This window comes from Drosophila navojoa, chromosome 5 (assembly GCF_054131105.1).
Source record: "Drosophila navojoa isolate 15081-1374.11 chromosome 5, UAZ_NAV_1.0, whole genome shotgun sequence".
NCBI classification, from domain to species: Eukaryota; Metazoa; Arthropoda; class Insecta; order Diptera; family Drosophilidae; genus Drosophila; species Drosophila navojoa.
Genome location: NC_142893.1, coordinates 19,751,508 through 19,769,735, shown reverse-complemented (window position 1 = coordinate 19,769,735; position 18,228 = coordinate 19,751,508). Strand labels below are relative to the sequence as shown.

The following is an 18,228-nucleotide window of genomic DNA, read 5'->3' as shown; positions in this document are numbered from 1 at the left end:
GCCTTACAAGTTCATAGTACCACATTTTTCTGATTAATAAAAAAATGTTTTATTTGGTGATAATTATTATTTCTTCATTTAATTATTTTTTATTTATTTATTTTTTAATTAATTTCTTTTTTTATGAATTTTATTATTATTTATTTATAGATTTATTTATTTTTATTTATTCATATATGTATTTCCTTATTTATTTATTTAATATTTATATATTATTTTATTTATATTCTTATTTATTCATTTAATGCTTTAATTATTTATTTATTGATTAATTAATTTATTTATTTGTAAACTTGTTTATTATTTATTTATTTTCATATTTATTTATTTTTAATTATTTATTTATTTTCCTATTTCCTTATTTATTTTGTTATAATTTACTTAATTAGTTATTTATTAATTCATTTATATTATTTTCTTGTTCTGTGAATACAAAATTTCACCTATATTTGATTTTAATTGTTAATTTTTTAAATTTTAATTTAATTTTTAAATGAAAAAAAAAGCTGACAGTAAGAGTAACATTTTCGTTGTAATGATGGCATGTTGAATTATTTCTAAGAATTTATTTTAATTTATTTCTATTAGTCACTAACAAAGTTAAAAAATATACAAAAATAACAACATATTTGGGTTCGCTTAGAATTCTTCGTAAATCGAGAATATATACATATATATATTTTTTTAATATTTTATATTCGTATATTGAAATTTCACTTCATACAACATTTTTTCGCCAACTTTTTTGAACATTTTCTGCCTAATAATCTCTTTGAACAGCTTGCAGCCTTCTAATTACTTAGTCAACTCACCCGCTGCTTCCACTCAAGTTTCAAACTCAACGCTTGATATGGCAGAAGGTGACTCTATAAATTGGCTTGCCTAAAAATAACACCTGCCCAAATTATTAAGTAATTAACTGAGAACCGCAAACTGCCAAATCCTTTCGCCGCAAGCACTTGTTGTTGTTGTTGTAGTTGTTGTTGTAGTTGTTGTTGTTGTTCTTGTTGTTGACTCATTAAAATTAATGGCAAGACTGACGCCAACAACGATTCTGCATATTAATGGCCGCAATGTCCGCGGGGATAATACGCCAGCTAATAAGAAATTAAAAGATACTTGTCCGATGAGCCAGTGCTGCGCAGCGGCCCAAGATGCTGCTCTCGATTTGACAGCGACAACTGTTTGTTTTAATTTGGAAGATTTTTCAATGCGGCCGCCAGCAAAAATTAACTAATTGCCAAATGATGAAAGCGTCGCAGCCGAGGCGAACGGGTTGAATTTAACTCGACTTGGGGTTTGGACTGCGCCTTGAACATGAATTTTTAAATGGGCCGCACTAAACGACCGTCCAGGGAGATGATTATGAAGCGCCAGAAGAAGTTGCGCAGCGTCGAGGCGTGGGCACCTGGGATGGTGCCAGGTGCCAACAGCTCGTTGTGGCATCGATGTGAAATGCGCTCGCAATCGACTTTAAATCGAGGCTTATTTAAAGCGATGCGATTGCGCCCAAAGGTCTGCAACGGTTTATGCAAATTAAATGCACTCTGGCTGCATTTTTACAGACGAATATCGAATAAAGCGCAGCCCTTGGCTATAATTAAATAATACGCCAATTGTACCAGCACCCTCTCCATATTTACTCATGGGGTATGCTGCACTACCTCGATGATGTTTCCACAAACTTTGAGACTTCGATACCGAACTGGGTGCTATTGAAATTGTTAAACATTGTATATTCAAATAATATTTTAGTATATATATAATTGTATATTGCTAGCCATTTTTACTGCTTATTAAATTAATAACGAAAATTAATTAATGGAAATAATTTTAAATAATTTAGAAGATAAAAATAAAATATAAAAAAATATAAATATAAATAATATATTAGTTAAATATTAAAAAATAAAAGTAAAATTTGACTTATACAAAAAAATAAAATAAATAAATAAATAAATAAAAAATAAAAATATATAAATAAAAAATAAAAATTTATATAAACAAAGTTAGATTAAAATAAAATGGATTAATTTAAAAAAATGTTTAAATAAATTATTTAAATCAAACATTTAGTAGAATCCTATAATTTATTTAAACAATTTACACAAATAATCCAGAGTATCTCGCAGTCGAGCAGTCTACAGCCTTTTGGCGCTCGACAATTATTTAATACATATGATTCCAAAGGGCATTTCCCGCGTGTATTTATGGATGCACTACGCAACAGAGTTATGTCCAGTGTCCCCTGGACAGGGAGCAGGGGAAAGAGAGCAGAAGGCAGGGAACTGGAAACTGGGGACAGTGCGTGGCACATTTGTTTATTGTTTTCGCAATTACAATTAAAAACATTTTTTTTTTTTTTCTTTTTTGCCTCGCGGCCACGGGTTTTGGTGCAAAAATTATCGCCAAGCCCATTTGCGGTAATTATTTAATGTGCTCTCCCAGGTGGGGCACGCAAAATACAAGGCTGCCAGTCAGCCGAGCAGCCGGCGAGCCGGGCAACAACACCAAATGGAATTAACGTAATGCGTGCAGCACCAACACCCACTCTGCGTATCCACTCTGTTGCGCCACTGTGTCAGTTGTGGCAAGTCCTTGGCTTTGTAGGTTTGCACTGTTTGCTGGTCAATTAAATTTGGCCAGAAGCACGCACCTGCCTTGACATTGCACCGGCCCCGTTCCAGCGGCTAGCCGGATGTGGACATATGCAAGTGCCGTACGGACCGTCTGTGTCCCATTGCTTGCACTGGCACCATTGCTTGTTGTCCGGCCCTCTGCCCTGTCATAATTAATGCCAGTTAAGTCCCGTGTCCTGTCGCCCCAGGCGCGTCCACAGCCCCCCAAACCCAGTCGGACTGTTGCGCCCATTTTAATTCAATTGCATGTGCCCCCTTCGCAGTTGTAGTGTAAAATTTACGCTCTTTTTGGTGTTTAATATGCGCACCCAGGCCAGCTCTGCCCTGCCCTCCAATTCCCTGCCCTCTGGAGTACTCATAAAGTGTCATCCATCCATAGCGAACGTTTACAATTAGGCGCAACTTTTTAAATATTTTGTGTCTTTTCTTTTTTTTTTAGGCAAAATACTTATAATTTCCCGGGAGAGCGATTTCCAAGCGTTAGTTCCCCCGCTTTGCATTCTATCCTAGACATTTTTACATTTTCATTTCAAGTACTTTTCTCTCTCTCTCTCTCTTTCTGATAAAAGTTACGCGACAACGTTTGGGTCATGACAATCAAAAGTGTCAAACCCGCCTGACCCAAATCTTGAAAGTTACTTCACAGCCAAGTAATATCACTTTGTCAAACTTTCAAAATTCCTTGACCATCTATTTTTAAAACAATTTTCGAATCTATATTTCACTATTAAGCAAACATACACTTGATGTGAGCCTAAAGAATTTTATCAAGAAATTTTGTTGGTTGATTTATTATATCTTGGCATCAAGAGCCAAAACCTAAGCAAGGTGATACAGAGAAATGGATAAGAACGTAAGACAGTTGTTTCAATAATAAGATTTTCAATAAGGTAACTATGTTTTATTTTTAATTAGTAGTTAGAGATATAATATAAAATTAATAATATTTGTTAAGAAACATGTTTTATAAACTTTTATAATTATATATAATTTATTATGTTATCTAATAATTTTTCTCTTATATTATCTTGCTGATGACGATAAACATAATTTTTCATATTTGTAGACATAATTTTTTGATGCCCATTGAATATGGACAACCCTTTATAGACATTTCTTTAAAGCATCTCCTAGAATTACCTGCTAGAAAATTATAAAGACTATTCCAAATGGGAATTACCTGAAAGACATCTGTAGGGCAACCTAAAAAGAATAATACATTAGCCAATTCGGGTATATAGGGTAAATATACTTTAATTGACAGATCCGAAAACCTTGATCCTATATTCTAATAGCCAATAAATTTGATAGTTTCACTCATTCAGTGAATATTAACACGAATCATCCTAACCATCCATTTATAGCAGTATTTCTGCAATCTCTAACAACTTTAAATCTAAATTCCTCTTGAATAAAGAAAAGTTTTCCACATTCCATTTGCCTATTAGAGCCATATGCGTTCATTTAATAATAATAATTAGATACACGATTTCTTCATTAGCCGCGTAAATTGAGATGGGTGATACTTTCCAACACTTTATAGTGCCCATCTGTAACTTCACCCCGTTGAGCAATGAACGCAACAAAGTAAATATAAAAACCCATTCTAAGGGCTGTGAAGCGTGTCCTGGAAATAGTTTTGCATAAATAGGCTGGCCAAACAAGCCGAGAACACGGCGAACGTGTGTGAAAAAGTTAATTAATTTATGTCACATTCCTTATGCCCACTTGGGGACGGCAGGCCGTCCGTGCATTATCATAGTTGGCGAGGGCGTTAATGGATGCCTATGATTAAAACTACGCATGTTTGTCCATTTAAGCCCGTAATTTGTGTCGTAAATCACTCCAAAGGAGTCCGCCCACGCTTCGCACCTTCGGTGACCTGGCCCGGCCAATGTTGTGCTTGTTTGCCTAATGACTCTAATTGGGGATGAAAAAGGGAGCTGGAGCTGGAGCTGGGCTGGAGTCGGAGCTGTAGCTCGGAATTCGAGCTGGATTTGGCACGTAATCGGCAAGTGCTTAGAACCCTTTTTGTCGACAAGTCTTTAGCAGGTCATGTGAGTACATTGACGAGTATCATAATACCAACAGCAGCAGCGGTGTCATCGTCATCTTGGACGGCTCAGCCATCATTAGCGCCATTTGTTGGCCAACAGCTAGAGGACGGGACGTTCCAGGTCGCTACAGTCGGGCAGTCGGGCGGTCGTGCGGGGAAACGAGTCCGAGTTCGACTATAAAACCGGTTCATTTGCATATCAAAGGCATAATCAACACCTTCCACAAACAACAACCAAACACAATATGGCAGAGTCCAAAAGCCACAAAGCACTCGCACACACACACACACACACACACACACATATGCTCGTGCGCAAGGTGTGCCCATAAAAACCCTGTTTCTGGACCAAAGGACAGACAAAGAGACGAACAGACGGACAGCAACCGCAATGCAGCATTGACGTGCTCCATTTGCCAGAGAGCTCCACAAGCTGCTCATTTGCATGCGTACATGTGACGCTGACCCCTGCCCCAACTCCTTCTCTGACTCCAACTCGAACTACAACTCCTTCTCCAATCTGGCGACCAGTCAGCAACTGGTTTTCCAGGCTCTTCACTTGCCGTCGCCACCCCGCACTTTTTTGGCCCTCACTTCGGGCCAGGCCCACATTCACTGCCGTAAGGTGTGAAATTATGAGCCTTGCATTAGTGCTAATTGGCTCAACGTGCTCTGCATGCAAATGCACACAGCAAAATGCATAGCCGGAGTAGAGAATGCACTTCTACGATGTATAGACAGGCAGATGCATGGAAAGCGGAACATCAATAAAACTCCTAAAGTAAACTTGAAAAATAAAATCATAATTGAATAGAAATACTAGCTCAGTTTAAAGGAACATCGAAGGAAGACTTTAGCAGATATCATATAAAGTAGTTTATATAAATTGTGAATTTAGCTTATATAAAGTGTATATAAATTATGAATTTATTTATAAATAAGTACATATAAATTGTGAAATGTTTTTTATATACCATATCAGTTCTTATCCGATTATATTAACAATAGCTTAAAACAGCAAATTCATTTCTTTTAGTTTTTTTCTTCTTTTTTTCTTCTCTTTCTTCTTTGATCTATAAGTATTATTAGGAAAAAATTGACAATAATAATAATATTAAAATTCTTGTTTCGTTTCGAGGCAACAAAAATAACTCTAACCCATTGAAGATAGGAAATCAGAGTATACTGGTTTGATAATAAAAGTCCCCAAATTTTTTTAAAGTACAATAGAATACGGCTATAACGACTTCTCTTAAAGTATCCGTACGGATATTGCGACGAATATTCTGGTCCCCACTTATTCGTTTATAGGGTCTTCCGGGTATAACGACTGTCCTTTGGCATTATCATTCAAATATTGTGTCATCCATTATTTATAGGGTTATGAGCTAAATTAATTGTGGGTATGACAATACTAAAACAAGAAAGAAAGCTCTAGTCGAGACTGCTCGACTACGAGATCCCCTGAACCCTACAAGCAACTTATATTTCAATAATAATTAGCAAACACACACGCACACACACACACACGCATACATATAAACTCACGCGCGCACACACACTCACATATACAGGCGATTGCGCTTGGGTTGCGCTGCAGTGTGGCAATATTTTGAGAACTTATTTGTTGAATAATTTAATTTCTAGACGTACGATCGTAATGAAACTTTCAGAACGTAATCATAATGTTTAAATGTATGTGTATACCGAAGCACAAGTCTCTAGTATTTGATATACGACTTTTACAAAGATGTGGGTGAGGGGGTGGATTTAGGGGTGGGGGGTAAATTTAAACAAAAACCGAAATTGTATAAAATACATCTTTATATACATTTTAAATTTGGAGACTCTAGCTTGAAAGATGTAGGAGATATAATTTTTTAAGTGATCTTCGATAAGGTTTTTTATCGATAAAAAAGTATCGGAATGAGTTATCGTTTTTTAGTGATAAACTCGATCTGCGCGTGATATATATGGACATTTTAAAAAAAAGTTGAAGTCTCTAGCTCTTATATCTTCTGAAATCGACGCGTTCATACATACGGACGGACGGACGGACGGACGGACAGACAGACGGACAGGGCCAAATCGACTCAGCTTGTCGCCCCGATCAAGAATATATATACTTTGTGGGGTCTGCCACGCCTCCTTCTGCCTGTTACATACTTTTAACAAAACCATTATACCCTGATTTCCCATTTTCAATGGGTTCAGGGTATAATTACGTATAGTATTAGGCTGTATTTTCTATACTTATATTCTTTAAGAATTAAATTATAAAGTAAATAATGTGCTCTATATATATCACACGTTCATTAAAGATCAGCATTGTCTTAGTGAGATTTTTTTAATGATAATAAACAAATTTTTAAAATTTTATTATTTCTTTTTTCTCAAAGCTTCAACTTTGAAAGTTGCTATGTAAGAAATTCTTAAATATTAAAAAAAAGTAAAAAAAATAATTTTAGTAACAATTTATAAGAATTAATCAAAAGCTATTCTCTGCTAACTATTTTATAGGTTTTTATTTAATATGTATATATATTTTTATCATAATACTTTAAGAATATGTCTGATAACAATCTCTGTTTACAAAATGTTTGCATTTCGTGAAATAACGTCAATTTATTAGTAGTTTGTACAGCATACAATATATTACATAAGGCGGCTCATGCTCATCTCGTCTGCCTCGCTCACACAGCTCCCATGCCCACTCCCACGGCCACTCCCACTGCCTCTAGAGCAACGCTCGTTGTCTCCTATGTGCTTCACGGGCTCTGCTCGAAGGCAGCCTTGTGCAGACGTGGCAAGCGAAACGGTTTGGGATTGAAACAGTCTTGGCCAGCTTTGAAGCCAGATTCAAACTCGGTCCGCATTGGCATTGGCATCGGCAGCGCCCCCTCTCAACCTCATGCGCCAACTGGACGAATCCAAATTTTCTGCAGCTGCGCAGTTGGCGCCGTCGTCTAACTTCCAAGTGAGCGGCGGACGCAGTTTAGGGCGGAGCCAGCGTCGCATTGGTGGCATTTCGCAGAGGCGACTACAACGACCTGCGCCGAGCTTGGCATTAGGTGCACAGCTTGAGCTCAGTCTACCCAGCAGCCGCAGAGGAGGCGAGGGACACGTGGCATGTGCCATGTGCCATGTGGCAAGTGACGCCCACCCCAGGAGCCGTTAAATATTTTAATGGCTAACAAAAGCATTTTTGCAAACGCATTTATTATGCTCCCAGCCAAATACATATTTATTTTTCTGCTGCCCGAAAGATTTTAACATTAAAATGCGGACCTACTCTCGTAATATCCCCTTTTTCGACGTCTTTAAATTGCAAGTATTTATGTTTATTATGGAAATGCATGAAAATTAAATCTAGATTCTTTTAATAAAACAAATAATATTTTTCATGTTAAATATGGATATTATATCAGTTATTACTTATAAAAAAAAAAAAAAATTTAATCACTTTAGTTTATGAAGGTAAGGCTTTATACCAAAAAAATGCTTTAAACATATTTGAAAGAAGCAAGAAAAGAATAATCAACTACTAAATTCATAATAAATAAACCTAATTGATGTTTAAGCAATTTATTTTCATATTGCATTAGTGAAATAATGTTATATATACTACTTACAAATATTTATAACTTATGCTAAATATTAATATATATGTGCAGTTATTAAATTAAATACTTTTTTCTGTCAATAATATTTTTTTAAATTATTTTTATTCAGTTAATTTAAAAATATAAATAAAAATTGTTTAATTTAATTTAATAAATATCATTTACAATAATTAACATGTTGAAAGTATAAATATATGAATAGTAAATTTTGTATTCAATTAAATGATTTTTATTTAGTTTTTCTTTAACTACCCCTTCAATAAAAATAAATAACACAAAAAACGTATTTGTTTAAATTTTTTTTAGATAATTTACAAATATTTATTAACATTTTATTAAATTAGAAATTCATTTCATTGAAATTTTAGATAATTCAAGTAATGGATGGTCATAAATTTTGGAAAAGTACTTTTTATAAGAATTTCACAGTTGATAATTTATATAAATTTACTATAACAAATCGGTATACATATATAATATACATAAAAAAATCTTTGCCATTAGCTCAGTTTAATTAATTTATCATGAATAGTCTATCCATTATTCCATAATATTAATTCAAGCATTAATAATAAATTTGGTTTCTTTTGATCTGTAGTTATATAAAAACCATTATAAAAGAAAATATCTAAGAGAAGAGCATATCGTTAGCACTGCTCTTCTATCTTTTCGTATTATGTATTGCAGCATGTATGTGTATGAGAATTAACTTTCATTTCTTGACATTCACTAACTCTTTGTTCATTTTCTTCACATGATAAGCAATATTGTGAACCTTATGTAAGTGTTGAGAGTTCAGGCTCGCACATAACGGTTATTTGCTACCTAAAGTGCTGTTTCATTCTTTTTTACGATTAGATTGTTGCCTGAAATGCGATTCGCATATGTCTGAGATTGTGGTAATTGTCATATAATAAAAGTCAGAGAAACCCCAACGACATGTGATGAGCGACAATAAGCCAACGCCACTTGAGCACTTGAACTTTCCACCCCACTGCAAGGGGCATTACCTCCAATAGTTAGCAGTCTCCAAACTTAAGAGTGAAAGACTAGGAAATACCCTCAAGGTATGGATGAGCTTAGAATTGGTGATAAACTGATTATTACTAAATATTTATGTATATTTATATAGATTGTACAGTAGATGTACTAAGAATATGTACGGTATGAAATATATATTCAAAGTTTCTTATATGTAGATAAATTTTAATCGATTTTATAAAAACTATATGGATCGGTCTACTTTAATATCAATATTACATTCCCTTTATACCAGTTGCCTTCCACATGTTATTTTTTGGAGCAAAAAGCGTAGACTTAGAGAACACAGAGACCTAGCTCATTACCTATGTACTTTAAGAGAACTTATATAACACCCCATATTCCCACAGTTAATATATATAGAATATGTGAAACAAAAACCTGAATCAGCTTCATGTCGGCAGCTTTATCTAATGTTAACTCGAAACAGTTGGAAACATTAGAAGTAGGTCTTCCATGTGCGCGTAATTATTGGACCCAGTGTCATGTTTAACCCGCTCGTAAATTATAGAGATCCTTACAGCTAATATGTAATTTATGGCCAGGCTCACAATAAAAACACAAAAAGAACAGTTACATTTTACTCACACACACGTAAAACAAATGCGCCGGATTTGGCGTACATTAGCCGCAGGAAAGGACCAAAAGACTTATTTTGTGGTCAGCCATGGCAGCATTTAGTGGTGTTGACCTTTGGCTATGCTGTGGGTAAGGGACATCCACCCTACCACGGACCCACATCAGTGCAGGCGAGGGTAACCTAACCTTTTTTTTATACACAATCTAATTACAGTGGCCGCCGGCTAAGGTGGCTGCCAGCCACCGAGAGTATGTGGCGCACTTTAAAGTCGCAACTGTGGCTGCACTTTAAATAATCCATTAGCGATTACAGAATCCGACATTGGCCAGAGAGCTGGGCGCTGCTCAACAAAAGGGCTTAAAAGCTAAAACCTGTTGAGTCGTTTTCCAATTCCCCAAACACTTGCCAAACTAAAGCCAAAGCCAAAACCCAACCCCTTCAATCCAGCCAAACATCTTAGACAGGCAACTCCTTGGCACAGATTATGGCTGCTTTGAATAACAATCGATGGCGCGACAATGGCTCAAGCCATCGATGATGTAGATGTAGATGGCAATGCAAATGGCAAATGGCGAAATGGAAGTGCCTGCTGCTCCTGCTGCCGCTGTCACTGCCTCTGCAGCTCCTGCTCCTGCTCCTGCCACTTCCCCTGCATCGAGTATCCTTATTGTCTTGACATTTTATGACTGTCTGGCAGCTTTTTTCACATTTTTCCAAGTGATTCCAGTACTTTTTTCTTCTATAGTCTATATCCTTCATGTGCAATAAATTGTTGACGCCCAACGACTCAAGGACAAAGTCAATTTTTTTCGACAGACAAAAAGAACGAGAAATTGAAAGAGAATATTCACATTCAATATTTCTTGTTATATAACTAATAGATTTTGTTAAGTTTTGACATTATACATACATGTGTTTTTATTATACACGTATCTCAAATTTTTGTTTATAATACTCAGACTTGTTCCATCCATTTAAGTAGTTAGAATGTGATTAATGAAGTTATTCAATCGACAGCAAGTATCATCGAGATAAGCTAAGCGCATTTGAAATCAATTAATCTATATAACATGAAATATATTGATTAAATGCTAATTAATGCTACATTAAAAATAACAAGTTTTTTAAATTGTTCCTAACTTTATTGCTTTAAGCCAACAAAATAATTAAGAAACACAGTGAGTAAAAAAAAAATGTATATTTATATATATACATTATATATATATTAATCGTTAGTAAGATGAATTTTGTGTATACTTTTTAAGTAGCACTCTTCAGCAATATATAGTTTTTTATACTCTGCGCAAAGTATATTTTTAAGTTGAATCTTAAACCCGTTCTTTTTTTTGCTTATCATGACACAATTTCTAAAAGTCTTCAAGGCAGTTTGATAGATGCTTCAATAGAACGTTCTACAAACTATCATTAGTTACGGTTAATGGATTAGTCCATATATTGGTCTAGATGAAGAGCATATCAGTTCTTGGTTCAGGTTTGTGGTTCTGTTTAAAAGAAACTTAGTTTTTCTGAAATCAAATACAAAGCAACAGAAAATTCTTTTAAGATAGGATATATAGCAATTATGTTTATTGAGGATAAAAGAGATCAACATTTTATTGAATCATTATTACATTTATAAACATTTTGCAGTCTCGCTTATTAAGTTCGAAACGCAATTGTTTGGCTTAATAAATTTCTAGACTCATATTATGTCTTTGCTGACAAGTTAATGACTATAATAAGTAAAACTGATTATGCACGTCTAAACGGTTATTAAAGAAGTTAGATCTAAGCTGAGCTTAGCTTGAGAACATGCCTGACTGTAAAAGCGCATATTAAATGAAGGCTGTTTAATAGTTATTTCCTCGCTTGCATATTTCTTAATAAACAAATATAAAAAGACAATTGAATTAGCTAAAAGATGATTTTCGTTAGGATTGTTTGCTGTGATAATACAATTTTTTATTATTATTTTCTTTTTATGTGTACATTTTTGCTAAATACACGAGCTGTTGATCAACAATGTGCATGTCGAATCGCCGTTGGCTTTGCCAATAATCATAAATAATTCCATTACAATAATTAGTAATGCATACCTAATGATGCCTCCAATCAAATAAACGCCAAAGTATCCAAGTATCATTGATAAAAATATAATAAAAAATAAAAATGGATATATATAAAATTCAAAGAGGGCGGGGCGAGAGGCCAGAGAGGTAAGGCGCATGACGGAGATAAAGTCTACGACTGAGGTCGCCGCCAAGCCAAACAAATTAATCAATGAGGTAATCACAATTTATTCTATCAAATGATCAAGTTATTTAGCTGCCAACTGTTAGTTCTGCTCCAACAATTATTGTTGCTGTGGATGCTATTGTTGTTGCTGTTGTTGTTGTTGTTTACAGTGTTGGCGATGACTTCTGGCTGGCTTCTCTTTGTCTTGCCCACTGTGTGACCCACTGTGCGAGCGATCGTTGCCTTTGGGATGACAAACAATACAACAAAACAACAACAAAGACAATATAAAAACTGTTAAATATTTTAATAATAATTCTAACAGCTTGAAGCGCAAATACTCTTCTTTAGACATAAGAAATGTATAAATATACATATAATAAAATTCAAGCAAACTTTTCTCTAGCAGTTAAAATAGTTTTTGTTTATTCTAATTTTCATCATTCTTGAATTGATTGTAATTTTATTTTGTATTTAGAATTTATTAACCCTTTTTTTCATACCTCTCATAAATAAAGTAAATTATTTATATATTATATATCTATTTCTTTTTAAATGTATTTTATTTTAATGAATATTATTTTATTTTATAAAAAGAAAACTTGTATATTTATCATATACATATATGAATTTAAATTATAAAAATATTTACATTCAATTTCGAATTTAAGTTTTAATATCAATCTATAATTTTAAAATTTGTAATTAAAAATGTAGTTTGTTGGAGGTTTAGTAGAATTATATATGTACAAATATATATATTGTATTGTATTGTATTGTATTGTATATTTATCAAGAGGAAATAGGGAAAGAAATAGTTGAGATTTCAATACAAATGGAAAATCTTAAAAGTTTCTTCTTGATTATGATATATACTATAATTCTATATACATATATTGTATTTGCACAGAAGAGGAAATAAGGTAAGAAACAGTTTATAATCAAATGCTCAATTGTTCATGCTTAATTACGAACTATATATAATTTTTTTGGCGTCTCAAATTTAATGAGCAATCGCGCAGACTTGCGAATCGACGCGTATTCCGCCAAGTAAATAAAATAAAATGGGAATATAAAAAAAAAACTAAAAAAAACTAACATTCTTCACCTCTACACAAATTTGGCTCATAATTTGTTCTGGCTGCCACAGAGCGCGAACAACAAAAGGCCACTTCATTATGAGAATATCTATAACAGGCGGGCTAGCGGGCTAGCCGGCCGACGGTGGGGCGAGAGGCGAAGGGCAAGATCGACGGCTGCTGCGGAGCTTACAGCGTTGGTGGCAGCCGCGATCAGAGCTCAGTCGTCAAACGGCAGCATTTAACTAAAGTCGCAAGCTCGCAGTGGGAGCCAGATCGCGGCTGGAAGCTCAACCAGAAACAAGTCAAGTCGACGTAGTATTCAGATTCGATTCTCTCTGCTTTGGCTTACACAATGTTTGCCCCTCGACAGAATTTGGTAATTTGTTTGAATGGGCTCTGCGTTGGGCTGTGGTGAGTGCCTAAATTGGAATTGATTTTATTCCCCTTTTTTTTGTTTCCCACTCTTTTCAGCTGCTGCTCGCGTGTCTGGGTGTGATGCTGTGCATAAGCCTGGCCGAGCTGCCAGAGAAGGATGTCATCAAGGAGGATGTAATCGAGATAGCGAATGAGACACAAAAGGTCATCCGGGTCAAACCCGTGGAGCTGCCCTTGAAGCCGGACCGCACACCCGGCAGCCACATGAACTCGGAGCTCTTCCAGATCCAAACACTGCAAAGGGGCGAGCAGCGCTCACGGCAACGCAACTACATGGACTCGAAGCGTATGCGGCCAAGGCCGAGGATCAGCGAATCCAGTGGTGAAGCAATGCAGCCTGCTTTGAAATTCTCGTACACGCCCGAACTAAAAGCCTCTCCCAAGCAGAAGCTGAAAAGGAAGCAGCAGAAGCAGCTGCACTACCCGGTCGAGTCTAGCCCAGCCACGGCCACGGTGGAGCCGCTGCCCGTTCAGATGTCGCCCGGACCCTACCCCATCTACTATGTGCTGTCCAAGACGAACGGACGCTTCGGCAAATTTCCCATCAAGTCCTTCCGCTCGCCCGCCGAATTCGCCAAGTACTTGATCAAGAGCAAAGCCGAGCCCATACCACGCACGCAGCGCTTCGAGGCGGCAGTCGATCCAGTCAAAGTAATTGGTAGTCGGTAGCTTTACTGCTTATATTTCATTTATTATTTGTGATTTGCACGCGCGCGCTTTGTATGCTTAGTTTAATTAAATTATTCACCATAATTATAATTGCTAATTACCACAATATACATATCTACATATCTATCTATCTATAATTACACGAGAATACGTATTATGTATTGTGTATGTACACACGCTTTGAACGCCTGAAGTGCCCAACCCATTGTACATGCACAAGTATCTCAAAAATAAACCGAAATTGCTACATATGTATCTCAACTGATCTCTCATACCATTGACTTGGCCTTGGTTCCAAGTCTGGCAGTTGTTGACAGACGCCCATCAGGCCAAGATCGAACCTGGCTCTGAGTCATCGACCAAAACAGTTAATTGTCGACGATTCTTCATTTCTTGCCTCGTAATTACATAGTTGTTGTTGTTGTTGTTGTTTTTCTCTCTATAATATGCAAATTCGGGATCACAGCATTTGATATGCTGTATAATTAAAGAGACAAATTCGAATAAAGTAGTTATTCATGTGGGTAAGTTCGCATTTACATACCTCTGCCCATGTAGCCTCTACACAACAATAGATACAATTTGATTTATCGTCAGCACCTTCTATCATCTTCTATCTTCGCATCTTCTTCGGCGTTTCTACGTCGATTCTATCATGGCAAATTAATTATCTGCTTTCTTATGCATCAAAGAGAAGATAGAAAACTATTTGGCGATTCTGTTACGGTTCGCCAACTTTCTCCAGAATGTTAAGAATTAGAACCTTTTAGCATAGCTTTCTTTGTTTTGCTTAAGATTGCTTCAGATTGTCTTCGAGATAGAATAGAGAACAGACAGAAAAGCAATAAAAAATTGAAGAGTTTATTGGAAATCATGTAATACTTATATAAAATCATGTTTTATTTATGCATTTCTTTTTCATCTTTTCGAATATTCTTTTTCCTATTATTTTTTTGAATTTCAATGATAAATCTTTTAGTTTATCGACTTATGAATCATGCATGACAGCTGATAATCTGAATTTCCATAAAAGTGTGAAGTCACAAAATCTGCATGCTTAAACATTATTATTATTTGCTCATTTGGTCAAACATAATGCAAATTATATTTTCAATAAATCGATAGTAAAATGATCGAGTTTAATATAGGAAATTAAATAGGTTTCAATATTAAATTGACTAACAATTATTTTTGGGACCCCGAATGAACGACAAATAGAATAACAAGTAAGAAAGCTCTAGTCGAGACTGCTCGACTACGAGATCCCCTGAACCCCACAAGGAACTGATATTTCAATAATAATTAGCACACACACACGCACACACACACACACACGCATACATACAAATACACGCACACACACACGCATACAAACAAACACACGCATATACACACACTCACATATACAGGCGATTGCGCTTGGGTTGCGCTGCAGTGTGGCAATATTATGAAAACTTATTTGTTGAATAATTTAATTTTTAGACGTACGATCGTAATGAAACTTTCAGAACGTAATCATGATGTTTAAATAAATGTGTATACCGAAGCACAAGTCTCTAGTATTTGATATACGACTTTTACAAAGATGAGGGTGAGGGGGTGGATTTAGGTGTGGGGGGTAAATTTTAACAAAAACCGAAATTGTATAAAATTCATCTTAATATACATTTTAAATTTGGAGACTCTAGCTTGAAAGATGTAGGCGATATAATTATTTAAGTGATCTTCGATAAGGTTTTTTATCGATAAAAAAATATCGGAATGAGCTATCGTTTTTTAGTGATAAACTCGATCTGCGCGTGATATATACGGACATTTTAAAAAAAAGTTGAAGTCTCTAGCTCTTATATCTTCTGAAATCGACGCGTTCATACATACGGACGGACGGACGGACGGACGGACAGACAGACGGACAGGGCCAAATCGACTTAGCTTGTCGCCCTGATCAAGAATATATATACTTTGTGGGGTCTGCCACGCCTCCTTCTGCCTGTTACATACTTTTAACAAAACCATTATACCCTGATTTCCCATTTTCAATGGGTTCAGGGTATAAAAAGAGTCTTTCATGTACTTAAAATATATATAGAATATATAAGAAAATATATGTGGAGTTGACGAACAAAAATTATTTTGCTTCTTATTCAGATTAATAATTATTATTACTACCCAAATTGATAAATATCATAATTAATTTTGAAAAGAAGAGGTTAACATGAAGAGGCAGACACAACTCTCTGCTCATGTTCATCTGTTTGTATATCCGTCAATCTTACTGATCGTCTGTTAATTCTAGAAGCAAAACAAAATTTCATTAACTCCAGAAGCGTTATTTTAATTATGTTTACGTTATTTTAATTTTTTAATGACTCATTTAATTTCTTGAATATCATAAACAAAGTTCAAGTTTTTATACTTTAAACTATAAAAGAAAGAGAGAGAGAGAGAGAGAGAGAGAGAGAGAGAAAGAGATAAAAAATTGTGATAAATGACTCACATTAATTATTTAAAATTTTGTATTTCCATCAAATGCTATTATTCTTTCGAATGTAGTACTCGTTATAATACTCAAATTATTACAGTATATTGGAGTATTAAAATAGTAGTATATTATAGTACTATAAAGTGTCAGAAAAGCGGCTTAGAAAATGTTTAATTAGATGAGAATAGTTACGACTATAAGGTAACAGATATGTACTACATATGCTGATGCTTAATCATAAATATCAAATCAAAATTAATTAATAATACTGCGAAAGAGAGTATCTGTCTCTCTACTTATAGTTATTTTGATAGATATTATAAATGACTCACTGGAAAAGCGCAAATATCTATCTCCAGCAAATAATTTGCTTTAATTGGAAATCACACGTGCAATTTTATCGACACACTTCAATCAAGGCCCCCTCTGCCCGGGCAATCATTAATTGCGGCGTGCCGCCCCATACGAACGCCCAGCTCCAAGTCGAGCCGAAGGACGCGCAAAATCACAAGCTCAACCACTAAAAATTGATGCTCTCGTAATAATTATGATATTGTGGGTAGGGAAACCGCATAAATGTGGACAGGAGTATGGGGGAGGAGGGGAGGTAGCACTTGCTGCCGGGTTGTGCAGTGTAATTTGTTGCCATCTCTCTCTCTATCTATCTCTCTCGCTCTCTCCCATTGTCTGGCTGCTAACTGAGATGGGTTAATCATTTCTTGGGCCTTTTCTCATTACTTTTGCTCATTTCGACATTTCATTTCGTTTCGTTTCATTTTATGTATGTAAGTCGCATCATATATATGTATGTGTGTGTGTGTGTGTGTGTGTGTGTGTGTGTGTGTGTGGGCGAATGTGTAATGAACTCTGGCAGCACGAATTGCTTGTGTGCAAACACACACACACACACACATGGGAGGCATGACGAACAAAGTGTGATATTCGAAATTTCCCAAAGGATTCAACGCCATATTTTAGTCACGAAAAAAGATTCGCGTGCTGGAAAAGTTCAAGCACAAAAACTTGGCAGCACCAAGAACGAAAGAAATGGAGCAAAAGTTGATTCCACGCAAAACTGGGAAAGGCTGCCTGACTGGCTGCCTGGCTGACTGCCTGGCTGGTTATAATCAAGCGTAAAAATGCGAAATTAATCAACTTCAGCAGCGTCTGCTTCTCAAGTTAACAACGCAGAAAAAATTGAATTAAAACTTTTGCAGCGACTGCCAATCTAGAATCCTGCACCCTTTCTAACGCACCAAAAAAAGGAACTCAGTCAAGAAATTTAGCTTGGGGTTTTGACTTGGAGAGCGGCTACTGCTGCTGCCGCTGCTGCTGCTGTTATTCAATTATGTATTTGCGCTTGTCCTGCAGTAAAAATTACAATCT

General features: G+C 35.6%; 1 protein-coding gene across 1 annotated transcript; it reads left to right on the top strand.

Moving 5' to 3' along the window:
- The first annotated feature begins 13,462 nt into the window (after nucleotides 1–13,462).
- LOC108655256 (uncharacterized) lies at nucleotides 13,463–14,611 on the top strand. Its single transcript, XM_018107005.3, has 2 exons — nucleotides 13,463–13,632; nucleotides 13,728–14,611. The coding sequence occupies exons 1-2, from the start codon at nucleotides 13,609–13,611 to the stop codon at nucleotides 14,358–14,360; spliced, it is 657 nt and encodes a 218-aa protein (XP_017962494.1). The 5' UTR covers nucleotides 13,463–13,608; the 3' UTR covers nucleotides 14,361–14,611.
- Nucleotides 14,612–18,228: the final 3,617 nt, after the last annotated feature.

What these genes read in the sequence shown, in the direction of transcription:
- LOC108655256 (XM_018107005.3), top strand. Translation starts at nt 13,609, where the DNA reads ATGTTTGCCCCTCGACAGAATTTG. An exon ending in TTGCCCCTCGACAGAATTTG is followed by an intron (nt 13,633 to 13,727) that starts GTAATTTGTTTG and finishes CACTCTTTTCAG; the next exon opens with CTGCTGCTCGCGTGTCTGGG.